This window comes from Diplotaxodon limnothrissa, linkage group LG20 (assembly GCF_057381915.1).
Source record: "Diplotaxodon limnothrissa isolate DT_005_m linkage group LG20, D_limnothrissa_male_GT1.1, whole genome shotgun sequence".
Lineage (NCBI taxonomy): Eukaryota > Metazoa > Chordata > Actinopteri > Cichliformes > Cichlidae > Diplotaxodon > Diplotaxodon limnothrissa.
Window position 1 is genome coordinate 8,033,980 of NC_140615.1, and position 22,443 is coordinate 8,056,422.

The 22,443-nt window shown below is 40.3% G+C and overlaps 1 protein-coding gene across 1 annotated transcript in view; it reads left to right on the top strand.

The window, feature by feature from the left end:
* prdm16 (PR domain containing 16) overlaps nucleotides 1-22,443 on the top strand; it is a 170,028-nt gene that overhangs the window by 138,108 nt on the left and 9,477 nt on the right. The window contains 5 exon segments of the mRNA XM_085344223.1: nucleotides 11,978-12,118; nucleotides 17,054-17,156; nucleotides 21,287-21,488; nucleotides 21,569-21,734; nucleotides 21,916-22,069. Coding sequence (XP_085200349.1) covers nucleotides 11,978-12,118; nucleotides 17,054-17,156; nucleotides 21,287-21,488; nucleotides 21,569-21,734; nucleotides 21,916-22,069 — 766 coding nt within the window.

Genomic DNA, 22,443 nt, shown 5'->3' on the forward strand with positions numbered 1-22,443 from the left:
TGTGTGTGAATATATGTGTGTGTGTGTGTGATTAATGACACTACTAATGGTGTGTCTAAACACTGGCTGCCCTGTTATCTCTTATCTGACAGAGAGGAGAGGGCTCATGTCAGCAGCCGCTCTTCCTTCTCATTTATCTCCTCATTTCTTCCTACCGTCCTTTTTTTCTATCTCCAAAACAGCCTGCTTGTTTAGAATTTTTTGTCACGTGTGGTTTGCGATAGCTTTTCATTTCTCCGATGGGTAGTCCATGTTCATTGTTGTTTAATCTTTTGATACATCTGTTCTTAGGAAGTAGAAAACTGTTATCTAGTGTTAAAGGTCAACATCTTCAAATTGCTTTTGTTTAACAAAATCTTTTTGTGACGGACAATTTTATTTTTATTTGTGTTTCCTGGAAACATCCCCTCAGTTATAAATAACTTCAAAGTCTCCCATTCTGGGCCCCATTTACTCCATGTGCCTCAATCACCCTAATGTGCCTGTTTAGGCATTAGGTTCTCTGAGGGGGGCCCATATCCATCCATCTCTTCCTCCATATATCCCATCATACATTAAAAGGCAGATAACTGACACACTGTTAATATTGTGTCTAACACGAACCAGATGACTGCAGGACCCTTCTGCACCACAGACCGCTGCCCGCAGCTGATTTGACCGTTTCCTTTTCTCTTGGGTTAAGGGATGAGCGTTCTTAATTAAAAGTTAGATATATGGGCCTCTGGGTGGAGATGCTCGAGCAGGATCCATTACCTGCACACTGGGGGCCCCGCCAGAAAAAGAGTTAGGGCGAAGGTTAAGATAGTGAGATGAGATATCAGGCACTGAGTCTGCTGGTGCTGCATCTTGGGTCAAAATCCAAATTAAGGGTTTGCAAAGAAAAGAAAGAAGTTGTTATAGTGCTTTGAGCATGAGGTGGTGGCTGCGGGTGCTAAAGCTAGCACAGAATTCAATGCAGGCCGAGAGGTGCTAACCGTGATCTCAATAGCCGTATTGTGTTCGCACTTGAACAGGAGCCAAAAAATCCTGTGAAATATCAGAGCAGAAAGAGGGAGAGAGACGTGTGGAAATGAAACAATGGTTTACACAACAGTGAAATGGGTCTTTTCCTCTGTTTCTTGCCAGCAGGTCCAACACTCAGAGAGAGAAAGCTTTATTGGCCTTCATGTCCTGGCTAGTCTCAGCCCCCGGTTTCGGGGAAAAAGAGGGGAGCACTGGGCTCTACATGTGTGTAACGTGACGTAGAAGCTAGTGTTGGACTGAGACACACACTCAAGCAGCCACACAGAGAGCGCTGACGAGAACACACACATTAAATCAGTCCGTGGCAGAGATGAGAATAGCCAGATATTCATCTAATCCTCTATGAGGAGAGCAACACGTCTCATAGCATCATTTATGCCTCAATGCCTACAGCTAATCCTAGTGGGCATTCTGTGCCTCACAACTGCCAGACACGGAAGTCGAGAGAGCATAAGTGCAGTGGGGTTTTTTCACTTTTCTTTCTCTTTTTTTTACAACAAGTAGGAAAAGAGCGGATTTTAAATATATTGGCAGAGGAAAGAGAATAAAGCTGCCTATCACTGGCTTGTTCTAGCAAATGTAAAATCTGTATTTTTTTGGCAAGTTAACCTCAGTTAATTTTATTCTTCTTTGCTTTTGTTTTTATTTTGTGCCTGAATGCAATTTGAAGTATTTTGCAATATAAAAATTCACAGCCTGAAGCCAGTGAGTTTATAAGTCAGAACTGCTTTTTTTTAACTATAATTTGATAGTAATAATAAAGTTGTATCCACTCTTTTCACGTTTTCCTGTCATAGAAGCACATTTTTTTAAAATGATAAAACAAGGCTTTGCATTTTTATTTATATGGAGTAATGTGAAAAAGCTTTAGGTACCAAAAGTTGTTGGCTCAAAAATACATTTTTAATATCATATAAAATGCAGTGAGCAGAAAACTAAAGTTTGGTTGCTTTAAAACAGCAAAAGTTGACACATTTGGATTTGGACACAGAAAAATACATTTTCGTTAAGCTGACACATCTGCCCTTTCTTTCTTTTTTTCTTTAATTTGAAAAAGACGTTGGCTAAAAGTCGTTCTAGCAAAATGGAGTATTGTGTTATAGTGATGAGGCTTTTGTTTTTATTGAGTCATTTAATTGTAAATATTTGATTTTCAAGCAAATCTTTTAATCTCGGGTCATCAGACCGAGGAGTAAATCCTGGCCGTACACTAATGGTGAGAGAAGGAATTGGAGTCTGGTTGTTATAGAAAACCCAAAGTTAAGCTCAGATGGTTCCAATAAGGCCCAGGCCTGCAGCCACACAGGGGTTCTGCCACATGCTGTCCTGGCCAGCTGCTCTGAAATGCTTTTTTTTTTTTTATTCTTTTCTGTGGAAGGGAGGGGGCACTAATATCTTGCACAATGCATTTTTGCTGATTTGGCCTCTCAAATTCAAGCTTCCTGCAGAAACCCAGGTGGACTATAGGTGTTGACAACAGTGAGAAGGAGACAGCACAATGTGTCGCTGTCTGTCAATCTCTTGCTCTCTTTACCTTGAGCACCGTTTATTGTATCTTAGTGTTCGTGTTTCATCTTTTCTCAGCTGTCTGCCAACACATGATGTCACTACAGACAAGGACACAGCAACTTTCTACAATGCTGCATTAAAATGGCTTTCTCCCAAAAGTGAAATTTAAAGAAGATGGTTGGAGACATGTGATGTCTTCTGTTTTGTGTCAATCTGCTTTGCTGAGATTCAAGGAATGAGGTAGCAGATAGGACAAATGCTGATTTGAAACTGAACAGCAACTGAATAAAAAATTGGAGGGAGGAGGGGAAGAAATCTGTCGGTTCTTCTTGAAATTGTCTGGTTTGGATAGGAGCACGATTACGAATGAATAGATTTATCAGTGTGTATCTGTATCTGTGTGGCTTTGGTCTCTGCTTCCATTTCCCCTTCATCATTCTCCACAGTGTTATATAAACAAATAGCGAGGAAGTTTCCTTTTGCTGCCCGTTATCAAAACCTCTTATTACTACCATCTGCTGAAAATCTCATCCAGAGCTTACCTTGGAAGGACTCCTTTATTTAGGTGTTAATAAATAATTGAGTGTTACAAGTTCTGCAAATGTGTCCTAAACAGCACTTCCCTATTTGTGTGCGCACAGTTCCAGGAATTGTCCCATTTTGTGTTTCGCTTCCGATGTCAGTCAATAGCATGGAGGTCAAGTTGTGCCAGTGTTGAATGCCAGTTTCCTCTCCTCATTATTATTTCTTATTATTCTTGGCATGGATGTATAAGATTTGACTGATTTAGTTACTTTCTTTTTTTGTTAAGGAAACTTTAAAAAAAATCACCATCGTTAAGAAGAATATGATCAACAATGCTTATACATATTATTTGCTTAAATATGGAGATCACTGTTCTCATTAATATTTGACCAATATTTTGGTTGTTTTTATTTTAGTTTTTTAAGATTACAAAGCACAAAAACATGTTTAAAGCTTTACGTTATGCTACTTTTTTGGTTGTTGTTTTTGTGGTGGTAATATGTCCTGATTTCTTATACTTCAAAGATGTTAATTAAGTTCAATTAATTAATTAATTTGTGGCAAAATTCACAAATGTCCTTGTTCTGGTGACAGAGGCAAAGATTTATAAGGATATTATGTATTTTCTATATTTTTGAGGTACAAGCATCCAGAGCATAACACTTAAAAGACAAATACAAATGAATGACACTTTAAAACATCTGTTATTCTAATTCTGTATATAAAATCTGAGACAAAGGCAACATTAGACATTGTAGTCAATAAACAACCACTTTGCTCAGTGTGTGTTCTTTCCAGCCACTAAACACATACTTTGCTCTTTCTTCCTTCCTCTTATTAAATATTTGGACAGACTTTGTGTTTTTCTTAAGCCTGTTAACAATTGTTGTAGCTGACTTTTAAACACTATAAACATTCTTTATTAAATGTATGATTTCTTTGACAGAGGCCACTATAAGAAAGCATTTCCTCAGTCTGGCTCTAACTGATTCAGTGTGTGCGCTCCTGTTTGTCACACACATAAGTCTAGTTGTTATCCTTCAAACACCGCCGACAAAGTGTGTGACCCTGATGCACCGTTCATATATTTCCCCATTTGTGGTGCACCTGTTTCTCTATAATGAGCCAATATATCTCCTCACTAATTGCCCTAAATACATATCATAAAGACCTGCCTATAAAAGGCTGTGCAACAGTAAAACAGGCATAGTGTGATGGGAACTTCTGTGCACCCACACGAGCGCATATACATATACGCTGGACATATCATATGACATAAAACACACGTGTACACGGGCAAAAAGTCACATACACCTGCATACATATGCAGGTATATATATATATATATATATATATATATATATATATATATATATATATATATATATATATATATATATATATATATATATATGTATATATGTATATATATATATATATATATATATATATATATATATATATATATATATATATATATATATATGTATATATACATATATATGTATATATATATATATATATATATACATGCATGCACATTTACACACAAGCACACACACTCATTCAGCCTTTAACAAGGGGCTGTAAATAACACAAAGCCATTTCATTAACAAGGTCCAGCCCGAAAACTCACTGCCCCTCTTCTCTTAAAAACATGCACACTTCCTGTTTTAAGTTACTCTAACATGGCAACTCTGCACATGGCAACCTGCTCATTCAAATAAGCTGCAGGGGTGAGCAGAGGGAGACAGTGGCATGATGCAAAACAAAAAAAAATGCACTAAAGTTGCAGACGCATTATCACTGGCTTAACTCTTAAAAAGCTCCTATTCTCTTCCAGTTAGATATGTTGCCCATCAAAGTGTAAAACTAAATTTATTGGTTATGCATTTCATGATAAGTACTTGTTTGCGATTGACAGTCCAATAATGCAAAAATAAACAATGTCATAACTGCTGTAACTTTACAGTATGATAAAATGTGCCTCTGTAGTAGACGCAGAGTGAAGTTTTTTTGGCACAACTTCAGCTGCTTCCAAGGTGCACGGAGGAAAACGCCTAAAGACATCAAAACTCCAGCAACAGTTGCAGAATATAAAACAACTTTATTGCTAGACCAACATGTTTTGGTTTGTGGTCACTATGACCCTGATGAAGGCCACAAGCAGAAGCACACTGGTTTAAACTTAGTTCTATATAGTATAGATTAGTATGGTACAGTACAGTATAACTGATACAACTGATTCTTGAACCTCCTGATAATGTACTAATCCATATTTATCTGCTCCGTGTATATCTCTATCTCTATCTATCTATCTATCCCTCTCTCTCTCTCTCTCTCTATTTATATATATATATATATATATATATATATATTAGTCATTAGATTACATTAGGTAATATTTACATATATATTGAGCTATTGTAAAGAGCCAAACAAGAAACTGAAAAAGATTTGACGTCACCGTGATCAGACCAGTGTTGGGGACACTGGGACTTTTTTTTTTAATGGCATGTTTTAAATGTCGCACATGCAGACTTACCACAAATGATAGCTGTGTGACGGTGATTGTAGAGACGCTGATTTAATAGGAGCAAGTCGGTTCATTAGTGAGCAGGTCCACATTCTGACACTCAAAATGCAAGCAGACACACACGCTCGCACTCTCACTCACACTACAAGCCAGATGGCTTTTACAAGGCCCCAGGCCCTCTCTGGCCTGCCCGCCTAGTTTTTAATTATGTCGATGGCCGCCCTGGCCAGATAAAATGGGTCACATTTAACAAGCCTTCACTCACCTTCACACACACACACACATACTGGCACACACTGCCACACCTCACATGCATGCATTTTACTAGTGATACAGCTAAAGCTCGCACAAAATACAGAAACGCACTTTTTTCAGTGGCATTCACCTGTGCCTTTGACAGAGACAAACTCTAAAGATGTGATATTCAGCGTGGCCTCTTACCTCAATAAAATGTGTGTACTCCGTGCAAGCCTGAGTGTGTATGTGTGTGTGGATTTACAGCCTGTTTCCTTTTTAGCTGTCATTAGGCTGCCAGACATGGCTACACAGGTGTACGATTACCAGCATCAGTAATAAGCCTTACAGACACTCACACACACACACACACACACACTTAGACATTCACTCTATATTTAAAGGTCCAATCTATACTCACAGCAGGGCTCCTTCTGATGAAATACTCTGCCACTGACTCTCTTTGTTTGGACTCACCGATTTCAAAGTTTTATTGCTAAGTTATTGAACATGTGTTTTAATGCATTTATGGGTTTTGAAGAAAACATTTAAATAATGTTCGAATGTCACTGCAGTTAGTAGCTATACCAGCTCATTCGTGGCCCGTCTGTTTATTTGTTACATTTTTTTTTCTCAGCACAAGTGAATTGGTGTTTGTTTGTTTGTTTAAGAACAGCGTGTGCATGAAAAGACAGGAAAGATGAGGCGCTGTGGTTCTGACAGATTAGGAGAAAAAGGAAAATGTGTGGTGTAGAGATGTGGAAGGCTGAAATCAATTTGTGCTGTTTGGACATAATCTCTGGCCTGACTATTTTTTTCTGGTTAAGAGGAATGAGTCATGCTTGACAAATACTGTCAACTTCATTGATCATGTTATTTCAGAGGCGTGCTGAAAAGAGCGCATTTCTCTGGTTGGTTACAGTGCTTGGTGAAAATATCATTTTGAGCTAACTGACTTAGTTTTTTTTTTAATTTCTTGTTATTTCTAATTTATCAATTTATCATTTTTAAGCATTTGATTTCATATAATTACTGTTATTTTTTTATTGGATCAAAATGCAGTCAGTAAGAGTTTGTGTGAGAAATGATGACAGTGTTCCTGATTGTTTTCTATGTTTTATATTATAAAAAAATAAGAAATTTGTAAACATTGTTGTTAAAAAGAACAGACAAGTGTATAAATGTGACAAAGGTGACACAAATAAAGAAGTAATAGTTGTTTTTTTAAAATAATTTTTTATGACGAGGAACATTGATTTATTTTGTTTACAACGTTTATTTGGGTACTAATAAATATTTCAACTCCCACGCTAACACATCAACAAATTTAGCGTTCCAATTTTACAGATATTATAAATAGTAACTTGAAATGCAATCACAGCTATATTTTTTTTTCATCACACCTCTTCATTTCCTCCTTCTCTTCTGTTTTGTTTTTCCACTTCCCTCACAGATCATCCTTACCCAGCTTAAGTCCACTGAAGTTTAATAAAATATGAAAAATTTCTTTTATTCCTTCCAGTCTTCTTTCTTCAGCGTAAGACGGTGCTCACTGGCAGGACCTCCTCCTGTGTCTCTCCACTTCTTACGTCCGCACACATAAACATGCACACAAATATGGACAGACACACTCTTTTAGATCACTGAGTGATGTAGCATGGTAGGTTCTTCTCCGTAGGCCCCCATCCATCACACACACACACACACACACAGTCACACACACCCACATAAGAATGAGCACAAACACACTGGAAGCTGTCATGATCTGTACTCTATCAACCACTTTATTAGCCTGCCAGTCTGTGCGTGTGTGTGTGTTTGTGTGCATGTTAAGAGGCCTCCCAACTGGAAACAGACCCAGAAAGGATACACACCCAACACACACACTTCTTTATTTCTTGTTAGTCTTCCTGCACCTTAATTTGTAACACCTCTAACAACCAGCTCCGCAGCCCACTTCACAGCCACTCAATCTGTCACTGCTCAGTTTCTATGACTGTCCTTTTTCTCAGGGTGAAACAGAGTGTATTAATGTGTGTGTTCATATGTAATTCTTTCTCTTTATACCACTTCTATTATCTACATCCACCATGGCCTTGTTTATATATTTAAAAATACATGTACAGCTGTAGAGAAGGAAGTTTTATTTCTACTTTGCGCTTGTTTTCACGCCAGGCTGCCCCCTGCCTCCTTTAAGTTGAACTGCACCCAATCCTCCATACCTTTCTTTTTCTTCGTTTATCTCTCTATCCTTCTTTTCTCTATATTTTCACACAAATCCAATCTAGATCGAGGAAGATCGATACTTAAAAAGAATCTGCTCCTTGTTCTTTCTTTTTCCTCCTTGAAACAATGTTTTTTCCATTTGTTGGCAACCTCCCCAGGACATTAGCAGATGAACCAGGAGAAAGTCTGCCATTCTCTACATGTTTAGAGTGCTTATTTCCATTTCCCAGAGCCAGAAAAACTTTCGATTCAAAGAAATCTTTCAGCTAACTTTTTTTTGAAAAAGATCCTGCTTAACTGCCTGGTTCCTTCTTTAATACCGGAACCAATGTGTTAGTTTTGTTGGTCTGAAAAATGGCAAATCAGTATGGCTCGCTCATCTCCTATCCTCCAAAAACCTTGAAACAAAAACAAACGTTTCTCTATTTTCTTTGGTCCTCTACCACACGTGTATACAAATGCATGCAAACAAGGGTGTGTTCACACGTTGAACACCACATCAGTGTGCAACGGAGCACTAAGATCACACTTTGTAAAAATATTCCCTCAGAGACACACAATAACCCAGGAGTTATGTCTCACATGCTTCTATCTCAAGCTCACATCAAAATCACAATCACCACTGCACTCCGAGCTGCCATTTCCATTTTCTGTCCTTCGTCAAACAGAAAATAATATATACCTTGTCACCAACGTCTACCCGTACAAGCAACTTTCCGCCACTAATTCAGCCCAGTGCAGCACACACATCCGTCAGATATAACTGGCGGAGGAGAGGGCATGCCGAGACAGCCATTAAAGGTTCCTAGCTGTCAAAGGTTCCCCTTTGTGTTGTGAGGAGAGGTATAAGTGTCGTGCTCTTATCAGAGCTTCCTGTGGAGTTTGCTCTGCATCCTGTCCACTTAGAGCTGCTTCTCTTTCAGTGAAGTCTCATTGTGTCTCTGTGCACATGAATGTGTTGGTGTGTGTCTGTGTGTGCATGCTGTCAAGTGAGTCATTTTGTAATACTGTTCATAGTATAGGTCAAGTTCTGAAATTGCTTTTCTTAAAATGTTTTCAGTGAGAGTAGTGCAGTATATCAGTGATGTAGAAGTAAATGAATGTGTGAACAAACATACTAGGTAAGATGGATCTTTGTCTTTTAAAAATACATTATTGTATGAATACAACTTCCACAATCTCAGTGATTAAATATAATTACAAAATCTACAAATACCAAAGCAATAAATAGATGGTTTTACAATAAACCGGTTAATTGTGTATGATCTTTGGTAAAAGATCGAAGGATATTCAAGAGAATCTTTAAGAGGTTGAGATCAAAATAATTTACCAGCTCATTCTCCTTTTGAACAAATGAGAAGAACTGAAAACTGAGTGATAAGATTAAGGCACAGCTACCATACATTCAGCGGAGATGGGTTTGGTAATATAAAGACTTTTTCTGATATCATTACACCTACAGTGTCTGCATTCTAATCACTGAGAGAAGCTTTGGGGAAATCTTTGAGTAGCCGAGTTTTTTTTTCGCTCGCTTTGTTTGGTTGAAATTTGTTCACACGTGGAGTTGATGATTTCCAGCCGGGTCCTCCTCCTCCTCCTCCTCCATGTTACATGTGGATGGAGGAGGTTGAATAGGTGAAAAAAGGTAAAGGTAAATAAACAAACAATCAGCCGCAAGCTTGTTCTGGCTCTCCTTCTCTGTTGCCCCTCATTTGAAGCCTTATAAATCAGGCCTCCACCCCGAGACAGGGTGTTAGCAGGCCTCCCAGACTACAAACATACAGGAACACACACAGGTCTGCTGCTCATTAAATCCACGATCAGATCTGTGTGTGTGTGTGAGAGAGAGAGAGTGATGTAGTAGAGTGTGTGTGTGGGGGGGGAACGACAAAATGAGAGGGTATGAATACAACTATGCCCAACATGTAGACATTGCAGTGTTCACATGTGCCCAAAAAGAAACTAATAACCGCACACACTCTACACCTGGATCACAGCTTTTCTCCATGTGTTCATAAAACACCTAAGATACCTGTTGCAGCTACCTTGTAATCTCATGACAAGTGCACTTTGATTCCACCAGCAGCAGAAAATATATTGGGTGGAAGACTAGGTGTGTGTGTGTGTGTGTGTGTGTGTGTGTGTGTGTGTGTGTGTGTGTGTGTGCGTGTGTGTGCGCGTGCGTGTGCGTGTGTGTGTGTGTGTGTGAGCATGTCACTGACTGCTTTCACACACAAAATGAAGGCCTTGCCTTTGTCAGGCCAAGTGCTTGGACTTTAAAATGCACAGTGAGGAGACAGTAGCTGTAGATCTGAGGAGCATGAGGAATAGAGAAGATTTTTTCATTGGCTTGTTCAGTTGACATGATTATGTATATATATATAGGGCTTTTGAATATCTGAGAATGCATAGAAGCAACCGATTTGCAGTAAACTGTCTCTTTCCACACTCTTACAAACACACAACACACAACCAGCAGCTGCAGCTTTCGTTCTAGCCTCGCTGAACGGCGTTTTCAAACACCTTTAGGTTTTAATATGTATTTTCAGCCAAGGCGCTAACAGGCATCATTGTTCTAAAGAAGGCGCAGTTACTGTAGTTACTTCGGTAAACTCACACCTTGGCTTGAAAGTAGCACGGCAATGCTGTTACATGAAGCTGTTGCCTTAGCCGTGCATACGTGCATTCGCCTAAAACAGTTGCCGTATTTGTACAAGCATGCACATCACATGGCGTTTCTTCCACACCTCCATCCAGACCCTTTACATATTTACTCACCAGACTTGGCACCTGCACCCCCGCCCACAAAAATACACCTTCCGCGTGCATTCAACAACAAGAACATAGGCCTTCACACTTTACGAGCTGGAGGGGAAAAAACATGAGCATGGCTTTAGAAAAGCAGGCAGTTAGAGAAGTTCGCGAACCTTGCACATCTAAAAATGTCAGAGGGTTTGTTGGTTCTTCTCCATCACACCTCGATTTCCTTCAGCAGGCATTTGACTGTGATTAAAAGTGCACCGTGTCATACTAGAAGTCAGGGCTGAACTCAAGCCAGGCTGATTGGTGGTTGTAATTAGAGGAGTTGCTCAGTCTCAGGCCAGGTCTTCCTGGAGGATTCACACAGGCTCAGTATCACATCAGCTATGTGGAGAAGAGCCCGGTAGTTTCTGCCAGCTCCAGATTTCCCAGAACCGACCAACTTCACCAAGCAAACACAAATTTCCACCACCAAAGATTCCTGCAATTTCTGGTTCTGTTTCATATATGCGCAAATTTCTGTCTAATATAAAAAGAAATGAGAGTTTTATTGCAAAATTGCTGTCTTTCCAAAATTGTCATTATTTTGCATTTTACTTCAGGAATCAGTTTAGATTGGGAGCCTTTATTTCTCATTGCTATAAAGCTATAAAGCTATAAAGCATGGTTAGTCGCTCCTGGTTTTCCCCCTCACTCTTCACTTCACAATGAGCCCCTCTTCTGTTCTTCTGCTCCTCCTCTTCCTGCTCCACCACTACCTCCATCCTCCTTCATTCTCTGTGAAAGCAGGTAACATGAAACCCACTCTTGGAGTCTCAAGGGTCTGCAGGGGTTACAAAGGGTGATCAATATGTGCCAGGGAAAGTCTTTAGACAAGTAAAAGACACCGCCGTTTGTGTACTCCCTCCTCTTTTCCCTCTTTCCTCTTCTTGTTGTTGGGATTGACAAGGTTAGATGGCCCTAACACCCACTGACATGTTAGCTCTGTGTACCTTAAAGTTAAATGACATCAAACCCTTGGCCCACACACAAATATTTAATCCATGTAAACACACCAACTGCATAACTACACTAAAAATCACTTGATTAAATCAAGTCAATTGAATAGTCGTTGAAAAAGTCTGTTTTTTATTTTTTAATATCTAACCTGTTGCTTTTCAACAGGTGGTGGATGACATGGGCAACGTGAAGTTTGCACTGGACACGGGACCAGATGCCGCCGGCAACAGCTGGCTCAAATACGTCCGCTCTGCCCCGTCATTTGATGAGCAGAACCTCGCCGCCTGTCATCTCACAGGAGACCAGGTGAGTGCCATGACAACATTGTCCAAGTTGAATCCGTAGTCCAGATACGAAGGAAGTCGCACCACACTGTCAGAAATAGGCCGAGATGAGTGGGGGGCGGCAGTTATTCCTTCCCGTCTACTAAGAGTAAATGCTGGCTTGATGTGTGTGAATGAGTGTTTTTGTGTGTGTGCGCTGGAGAAACGTGTGTGCTAGTAATGACCAAGGAATGGCTCCATTGTGTGTCTGTGGCTGGGATGGTTGCCAGTGCTGTTAAGAACTGACCCATGTAAAGAGGCTGAGGAATAGTCTGACACTCCTGAGTCCCATAATAACCGTTATCCAAAGCGCAGTCTTCTTCTGTGGCGGCAGCAGTTTCTCTTTTTGCTTCTTATCACCCAAACACCCCCACCCACCACCCCCTTCTCGCTTTCTCTTTCTCTCTCAAACCTAAGCGAGCTGTATCGGATCCTTTTGGAAAGATGCCCAGCCATTGCCTATAAAACCCCAACTGCTTAACTAGGCCCTAACCCTAACCCCATGCAATGTGTGTACCACAACTTACACTGCTGCAACGTATTAGCATAAGTCTCCATTTTTGTTTATAACACAGAGACAGTTTTTCTTTTTCTTTTTGCTACATTTTGCTCTGCTGACTCTTGTCCCAGTTTCTGCAAATTAAATACTGGTGCTGTTATTTAATACGCATTTCACTGTCAATTCAATCTGCTTCCAAAGAAGAACCGAGGATGGGAATCTTAAGTGAGATGACACCAGAAGCTAAGCAGCATGACAGTAGCCAGATCCGCCCGTATGATTCGTCTGCGTGTTTCCACATTCTCGTCACTCCGCTCTCATTTGTTTTCTAATCCCTGCCTACGCGGCCCTTCCTGACTCCGTCTCCAGCCGCCTGTTTCTTGCCGACTCTGTCTCCTTTCTCTATCCTGGTGTCTTGATCTGCCACCTGTCACCCTGTCACACCAAGGGGACAGGCTGGTGTGTCCATTTAAGCTTCAGACATTAAGTCTGACCGATAGAGAGAAAGGGGGCTTGGTACCAGGCGTAAGAGACTGAACGCACGGGGGCCTCCGAGATTGACAAGCACCAATTGGCTGGCAACACCAGCCCGCCTAATCCTTTTAAGATTTTCACATCAGTGCCCCCTGCCACTGCCACACAATGTCAAAGAAAGAATCAGGGCACCAGAGAAAATTGTGGAGAATTATCGGACCACGAAAAGGCCACGTGCACGATTGCTTTTTGATGTGTTTTGCAGTTGTTTGTACTTAGCGAACGGCTTTTGCTTTTGTTTGCTTGCCCAGTTGTTTGGTGTAGTGGCTCGCAGGTATGACCCTATCATTTATTTACAAACACAACACAAACACACACACTCACACACACACTTATGTGCAGCCACTCAGTGCTAAAATGTATAATTTAAGAGACCATTCACTGATTTTTCTTTTTTCTTTCTGTCTTTTTTTATAACTGCATGCACAATACATGAGTTTATGGAAATATGTGCACACTAGGCAAATTCAAATGCAGGCAGTAACCTTTTAAAGAGCAAGAGGAGAAGTTATGGGGTTGTTTGTCATTAATGATGCAAGATGAACAAATGTGTGCATGACTGATCATAATTCAGACATTTGTGGCCGTGCATTAATTTGGCATTGTTTTTATAGATTTGTCTCCATTCTGTCAGGTGATTCCACGAGTTTCATTCAAAGTATTGTGGATTTCTTATTTTTTCTTATTTTTTCATTCGGATTGAATGTGGCTCTCTGTGTAAGCATCTACAGACAACTGTATCAATTACATTCTTCTCAGTTAAAATCCATCCAAAATGTGTGCCTCTGTGTGTACGTGCACCTAAGTGAGATTGTTCTCATTCATTTATAACCCCAAACAATTGGTCAAAATGGGTTTGCAAGTGTGCCCATTCACTTTTTCGAAGGCCAAGTTGCACTGAGAGGTGGAAACAGCTGAGAGAGCTATGAGTGGCATGTGAGATGGGTGGGTAGCTGATGGGGGGTTTAAGGAAAAGATGAACCTTGTCCACCTTCTTGTCAACTTTTCATCTTTTGTGTTTTGGAGTGAAGCCCTTTCCAGTGCTGTTTGATCTGCCCTTCTACCCCTGGACGGATCCATCAATTCGTAGAGACAAGCGTGCATGTGCAAGTGTGTGTGTGTGTGTGTGTGTGTGTGTGTGTGTGTGTGTGTGTGTGTGTGTGTGTGTGTGTGTGTGTGTGTGTGTGTGTGTGTGTATTAGGCCACAGTAGGGGATTGTTGTGGACCCCTATGGCTGGCATTGATCGATGAGGCATCTGTCTGCTGAACACTGGACAGAGATGGGAAGAGGTCAAGACAAGTCTATGTGATCAGACCTTACTGTAGGACACACACACATACAGAGAGAGAGAGAGAGAGAGAAAGAGAGACCGAGTAAGAGAAAAGGCAAAAGAAATATTCAAATTAGACATCCAAATATTAATTAAGAATGTAATTAAACCCTCTTAATTATTAACTGACTTGTATTCTTTGAAAGGAAAAAAGTGTAATATTTTCTGATAATGTTGCAATTAATAATCTTGACATAAAACCGGGAAGATGTGTCATTAATATCATAAATTAAACTACACATAAAAGGGCTGCAACATAAATTAAGCATAAAAAATAGAAATTAAAAAAAGGACTTTTAGGGATATTGCGACGCTGTTCATTGTTTTTTACCTCAGTGCCCACACTCGTGTCTGAACGGGTTTTATTTGTTTTGTTTACCCGCTGTAAATACGATTTAATAAATATTTGAAAAATAATTCAGTAGCAATATCCGTAATCGATATATTTTTTTCGTCAAAATAACTTTACGACGTCACACAAGCCTCATAAAAATCGAAATTCTATTTTTTTTATGTTTTATTAAAATGCGATCTTAAACCATTCAACTCTGTCAAATTTTCTTTTCTTCAACAATTCTTCTTTTTTTCTTTTAGATTAAAAAAAATCTAAGAGGCAATGAGATTATGCTCAGACCACAAAAGTGAAGCACGAAGCAAAACTTAAACTAAGAAAATAAATAAATAAATAAAAAGGCCTGCTGTGTGTCTGTGTGTCTATTTGCTTGTTTAAGCATGTGTTCGGCCTATAGTGTGTGTGTCTGTGTGTGTTTGTGTGTTAGAGTGACCGACAGAATGACTGCTTTATCTATTATTTACATCAATAGTAGATTTATCAAGCGGCCAAAGCGGCGGCTGGGATCGGAGATGCGGGGAGGGGTCTGTGCCGCAGATCCCTCAATCCTTTTGGCTGGAGATAAGACGAGGAGGAGTGGCCGACGGGTAACCGAGAGAGCACTAAGGGGCAACAGGGAATCACTAATGAGAGAGAGAGAGAGTCAGAAAGAGAGAGAGAGAGAGAGAGAGAGAGAGAGAGAGAGAGAGAAAGAGTGAGGGAGAGACTCATCATCATCATCAAAGACGCGCTCACTGACTAGATTAGAGAGTAACCCAGGAGAGGAGCGTCAGGCTTCATCCAACCAAACGGAGCGATCACCGACCGTCTGCAGCTCTTCCCGACCGACCCGCGACCCCTTCTCCCCGGCCTTGTGCGCTCTAGCGCCCCGGTCCATCTCGGGCAGACCTACTATGGGTTGTGTCGCCAACTCCACCGGGACTGAAGTGCTACTGCAGCTGGAGGCTCTCCGCAGCGCCGCGCAACTTTCTCAACTGTTCCGTCTCACGGAGAAAAGAAAGGTCAGGTCGAAAAAGCATAGAGAGACAGTAGCCTATTTGTGGTAAATATAATACGCTGTAATAATAATAATAATAATAATAATAATAATAATAATAATAATAATGCGTGTAGTTTTCGTTGATTTTAGGCCTTTGCTCTTTGTCTCCTCTCTCTCATCTGACGAGCGCTAAGTCTTAAAAGTTACTTTCCCAGCCTCTCTGTATGTTTGTGTGTGTATGTGTGAAAGAGTGCTTCTGTCCGTCTTGTTGTGGTGACAGTGTACAGCTGGTGCAGAGCGCCCCCATGCGTTCACAGATCACGCCTGAAGTTGTTTGCGCTGTGTCATAATAATTGGGATGCACAGAGCTGCAACATGTAAAGAAGTGCCATTTAAAGATGATTATTTTAAAAAAAAAGAACTTTGAATGTTATTTATCATCTTTATAATTTATTTATTTCTTTATTTGTATTTTGTGAATCGAGATTTAAGCTCAGCTTGGTTTCCTGTACTGTTGGTTTAGGCCTCGGCTCTGACTTACCTTTAAATACTTCAACTTGAATCCGATTTCTGTTGTATTGAACGAAAACTGGGAAAAAATGAAACCCAAGTGTCCAGCAGTAAATTATGTCCGAGCAAACTTGTCAAATGACCTCAATAAAGTGATTTGTCGCGTGCAGTTAAAGACCCGACATTTCCCGGTTTGCTGCAGCTGTAAAACAAAAACGCACGACAGAAGCGGGGCTGTTTATTTTTGCTATGACATTTTTTTTGTAACAAATGCGTTTGTCTGGATTTCTTATATAATTCTTTCGGGTGTTTATTTATTTTTTAACAAGAGTGCAAATCACGTTTCCATCTGTAACAGAAACCAACATTTACGTATTTCCGTTCGTTTTATTTCACAAAGTTCGGGTAAATTTGCAATTAAACAAACAGCTGATTGTGTTGTGAAATAAAAGGAGGGGGGGGGGGGTTATGTTAGTAAAATGAATTGTTTAATGTTGTGAACAGATCAGAATCAATTATGTTCCAATAGGAGGATAATGTATCTTACTTTATATATTTGTAATACCCCCGTTACCAGCCATATTATTAGAATAATATTGGGTTTCACGCGGGCCCTGAGCTGCGACAGTAAATATATAGGGGGCCAGACTTATTAATCCTTTCCTGACCTAAGTTAAAGTCTCCCTTGCCTTTCTCTCTCTCTCTCTCTTCAGATTTATTATAAAGCTGTCCGGGACATTGAAGCAGGGGAGGAGCTCTTAGTGTATATGAAGGACGGTATTTTCCCTGAGGGATCCATGGCACCCAACCTACAAGGTAAGATTAATGCGCGTCATTAGCGCACGTTTTAAACAAACTCCAACCTGCATCCCGTGCCGCTTTCGCGGTCAACACACTCCATAACTGGGGGAAAAAACACCACTTCTCCCTCCAAGATTTTTTCCCTACTCAAGAAATGTGAATTATTCGAACCATAAATTTCCAGGATGGAATTAAATCCCGCATTAAAGCATATGGTTGAAGGCCGTTTTGGATCTGTCATTTAAAATAGGCTTGCCAATATAGAAAGGATACCCGTAAGAGTCTGGTCTGAATTGTGCTCTTTTACAATGCTGCAATATAATGGGCCTCTTTGCCTGAAATGCTGTATTAGGGCGTCAATTGGCACTTGTCATATTCCATCCTATGCGAGTAGAAATTTTCTGTTGACGGAAAGCTAAGATCAAACAGAAATTACTCGGTAGCCGTGCATATTATTAAGAACACATTATGGGAGCAAAGGGAGAAAAAAAACGTCCATAGGTGGAGCAAGAGGGGGAGATGGATTAATGGCGTTTAGTCGGGAAATATTAGTTAAAACGTTGACTCGTTTCAACCACCTCAGGTCTTCATCAGAGTGAAAACCTTCAAACAAACACCTTAGTGCTGGAAATGTAAGGAAATCGCCATAAAACGGACTGGCATCAGAACACTATTACTATCCTAAAAATGAAAATAAATAAACAATAGGGTGAAAATTGCAAGTCAAGAGTTTAATTAGTGTCTCCCCGGTGTGCAACTTTAAGAAGGCTGTTGGTTTGAGACGGTTTACAGTCTACTTCCTCGGTCAAACTTGGATATATAGTTATGAGGTTTCCGTTACAGCGGTTTTTTAGGCAGTCGGCCTTTCTGATGGATTGTTCATTGACTTCTTTTCCAGTCCCCCCACCTCAGCAGCCTGCCATTGTATTGGTGTTCAGCAAAACAGTCTAATCAGGAGTTTCCATTGAGATGGCATTGTATATTTATGTTCGCTCACTCTGCCTGCCTGGCGTTTCTCCGTGCGTTGAAGCGACTTCTCTGTAGCGATTTCAACCCCTGGGAATCCCGTGTTCCGACTGAAAAGAAAGGGGGAGAGATGCCTCTGTCTAACCTGTTTAAGTTGTTTCTGTGTGTAATTTAATTAGTGCTTAAAAATAATGAAGAGAAAGCTACAAAGCAGATCAGGTATGATCAGAAACAATTTTGAGATTGAAAAATTACCTGTGAGTTAATTGAATATGCTAGAGCTTGAAGCTTTTTTAGTCTCATTGTTGAATTAGTTAAAGATTATACACAATATAAATAAAATCGTTCCCTTTATTTCTTTCTTTTAATACATTTCTGTGCATTTTATTATGACCCTTTCTTTAGATCTTGTGCCGTAAGTGCTTCGTTACACCTTCTTTTACACTGTCCTCTTGAAATTGGCTCACATTTCAAAGTGCGTCACATTTCTAGGTGCTCTCATCCACCCTTCTCCTCTCTGACTGGGTAACCTGATTCACTGTACTCACTGCCTTTCAACCGTGCCCGCCTATGTCAGACTGAATATGTCCAATATTTTATCTCGTAATCTAACTTGGACAGCTGTTCACTTTTCTTTCAAACTTTACTTAAGCGGAAAAGGGTCCGTAGTTCCGCTGCGTTTTCTTTAAACATCTTGGACTTATTGTGCCGAAGTGCTGTTGTCAGGTAACATTGTTTTGTTGTGTTTCCAGTCTTTCTGGAACCACAGATGAAAAAAAGAAAATCTGATTACTGTTACTTGTCATTGATTAGAAAATTGTGGAGGGAGAACAAGATGTTCGTGAGATGCTGTGCAGTTCACCAGCTCCCCACCACTACCCTGTATGATGCACAGTTTATGCACAGGTCTCAGTGCCAAAGATGAAGGGGAGGGAGGGGGGATACAGGACCAAAGAAAGCTATATTATTGAAAAGAAGCAGATTGACATGTTGTAGGAGTGTGTCAAAGATGGAGCACGCTTATACATGATTTGTTGAATTCATCTGCCTGTAAGTATGCGCATGAGGGAGGCAGACAGAGAGAAAATTTCACCTGCCAAAATGTCTGTGTCAGGGCCAAAGTATTTGGCTTTGTGTGTTGTGTAAGAGAGAGCTGAAGGCACACAGAAAAGAACATGTAACATACAGATGGTTTAGTGTTTAAAGATGCTTACAGTATATGTGAATCAGCAACACTGAAATAGAAGGATGAGCAGCGATTCAAAGTCATCTCACCGTTGTGATGATCGCATCTGATTTGTTTTTCCTGTCTCCCTGCATTTGTGCGAGCAAGGGAGTGAGGCAGTGGGGTTGAGCAGGAGTTTGGCAGTGCAGCTCTGTTCTCTGTGTCCAGCTTATCGGAGAAGGAATTTGAAGTGGAGGACTTGAGGAGTCCCCTGAGACCTCACCCATGCTCCCAGATTAGCTGCTAAACTGCACATAATTGTGACTCCCTTCGTCTCCCAGAGAGCTATTAGTCTCCACTTTAACCTCCCCACCCCCCCTCCACAAAACCCACACAAGCCAGACTTGCTGAAAAAACACAGGCACACCGAAATGCACATGCAAGTACCTTTGCATATGTGCATCCTAACATTCAAGCACGCACCTGAGTGTCCTTTTAGGTGTTTCCTTTCATCTTTTATTACTTGTGTTCCTTTTTCCTAGAGGGTACTTGAAGGTCCTTGCTGTATATGAACCATGTCTTTATTTTATTTTATTTTTTGTCCAAAATATTTTCCACTCTTAAATGTCGCAGACAAAAATTATTTTGAGTTGTTTGTGCTGCACAGGCAATCATACCCAACCCTCTCACAGTAAAATGCTCGCTCCCTGTGAAATACGTCCACACAGTGGTGTCAAAGTGGCTAGTTAGTTTAGTGTTTGAGCTCTGTGTAATGGTCCATTGACCAGAAGGTCATTTATCCTTCTCCCCAAGGTTAGACACATTGATGTTGCTACACTAATGCCCTTTTAATGTGTCCAAGAAGTTCCAGCTGGATAAACGGCCACATGCAGTAGAAAGCAGGTGAGCCATGCACTGTAAGTCATTTTGGATAAACTCATTTAGTACAGCTTGAATTGATGGATGGGTGTGTGTGGCATGTTGGGACACCTGGGGGGCCGACTCAGACGCTGGCTGCTTGGGTCATGCCAAAGAGGGTATGGCAGGTTGGCGCTGAAATCACCATGGGGTCGGCGCCACCGTGGCCCTGCTTACCTCTGTTCATTTTGGCTCATTTTGGAAACATAAGCACACTTACACACACACACACACTCGTGCGCGCGCACACACACACGTGTACACTTGTTTATGCATTTGCACACAGACACTCCGCTGGGCTTTCCCCTGATCTGTTGAACTTGGCGTCGGACTCAGGAACTTGCTATTGAAAGAGCTGGTCCGAGTTTTATGCATTTGACCTTGTTGGTGAGAAGTATTGTAAAGGTTATCAACATGGAAGAGGAAGACCAGCCCCTATTGTTTCCTCTGTGTGCTATTACACCAACACTCTAAAGCAAACACTTGTTTTAACAAGTAATTAACAGTTTTAATGACGGTTACATTTCACTGCTAATTGATTTCCATTTTATGGGGTTGTTTTTACCATTTGTTAAACCTGTCTATACAGCTGCGACTGAAACACAAAACAAGATGAGATTCTTCTTTTTGCTGAGTGTTATTATCAGTTTTTATCTTTCTATACATTTTAGACAATTGGTTCTGCATCTCTGCCAACATGAGTTGGCATACTAAGATGCAAATAAGCTTATTTTGCATTGCACATTTTGATAGTGTGTTGAATCTGATAGCGAAAAATGTTGTATTTTTTGCACAGATTAAAAGCACAATTAAATGTCAGCAATTAGCGCTGCTTGTAGGTGGTCTTAGCTTGTAATTAAAATGTTGACAATTTGACAAAGTTACAAAAGTTACAAAGTTACAAAAACTAATTATTAATCATTTCTATTTACTTAAGAATTCCTACATCAATAGTGAAACTTCGGAAAAGGTTATGACGAGAAATGTTTTTTTTAAATACATATCTCTTAGTTACGTACATGTTTGATGTATTATACATATAGAAAGCTGTGTTGTGGCTAAACAAACCCTTGTGTATGGGTGTGTTTGCGTGCAGACGAGCAGATGTACCGCTGTGAAGACTGTGATGAGCTGTTCTCCTCAACACTTGAGCTGCGGCGGCATCAGAAGTATTCATGCTCCAGTGCTGGCTCCATCTTTGACGCACTAAGAGACGACTTCAAACAGGAACGTGAGGACAGCGACGATCCTGTCCATGAGTGTAAAGACTGTGAGAAGATCTTTCCCAATGAGTACAGGTGAAGTTCAGCCCATTCATTGTGCTACAAATGTGATTCATTGACTGATTTGCTGATGAGTTTGTGTTTTCTCAATCAAGTCTGGGACAACACATGATAGTTCACACAGAAGAGAGGGAGTACAAGTGCGACCAGTGCCCCAAAGCCTTCAACTGGAAGTCCAACCTCATCCGTCACCAGATGTCACATGACAGTGGCAAGCGCTTTGAGTGTGAAAACTGTGATAAGGTACAGCATACCCGCCACGTAAGTTGTGCACAGGACACACAGGCTTTATCTGTTAGTAGTTCTTTAAGAAGACAAAGAAATGAAAAGTCTGCTTATGTTTTTACAAAATACAAAAAAGGGGAATTTTGTGTAATTTTTTTAGCATTGTTAGTCATGGCATACCTTGCATTTTTTTTTATACACTTGTTTTAAATTTCAGGTGTTCACAGATCCCAGTAACCTTCAGCGTCACATCCGCTCTCAACACGTGGGGGCCCGCGCTCACACATGCCCTGAATGTGGCAAGACCTTTGCCACCTCGTCAGGCCTCAAGCAGCATAAGCACATCCACAGTAGTGTCAAACCCTTTAGCTGTAAGTAAGGGCTTCGGAAGTTAATGATCACCTTTTTCATAACAATTTATTTATTTGAGACTTTTTTTTCCTACCTCGTTTAACCTCACTCATTATCCAGTCTCTCTTTTTTTCTATGTACACCAGCTTGTTTGCAGGCACAAAGGTCGTATTTGCCCTGCAATAAATTTCATTATACAATGTGAATAATAGATTTGATCTGGTTACCTAAGCTCTTTTTTGTCAAACTTAAAACAACATGACAGACCTTAAATTGGAAATGGAGTGTTTTACAGTAAGGGGGAAAAAAACAGCCCTCACATATGTATTTTATTTATTTTATCTGTTACATGTGTGCAGTAATTATTTGGAAGTAAAATATATACAAACTAAAT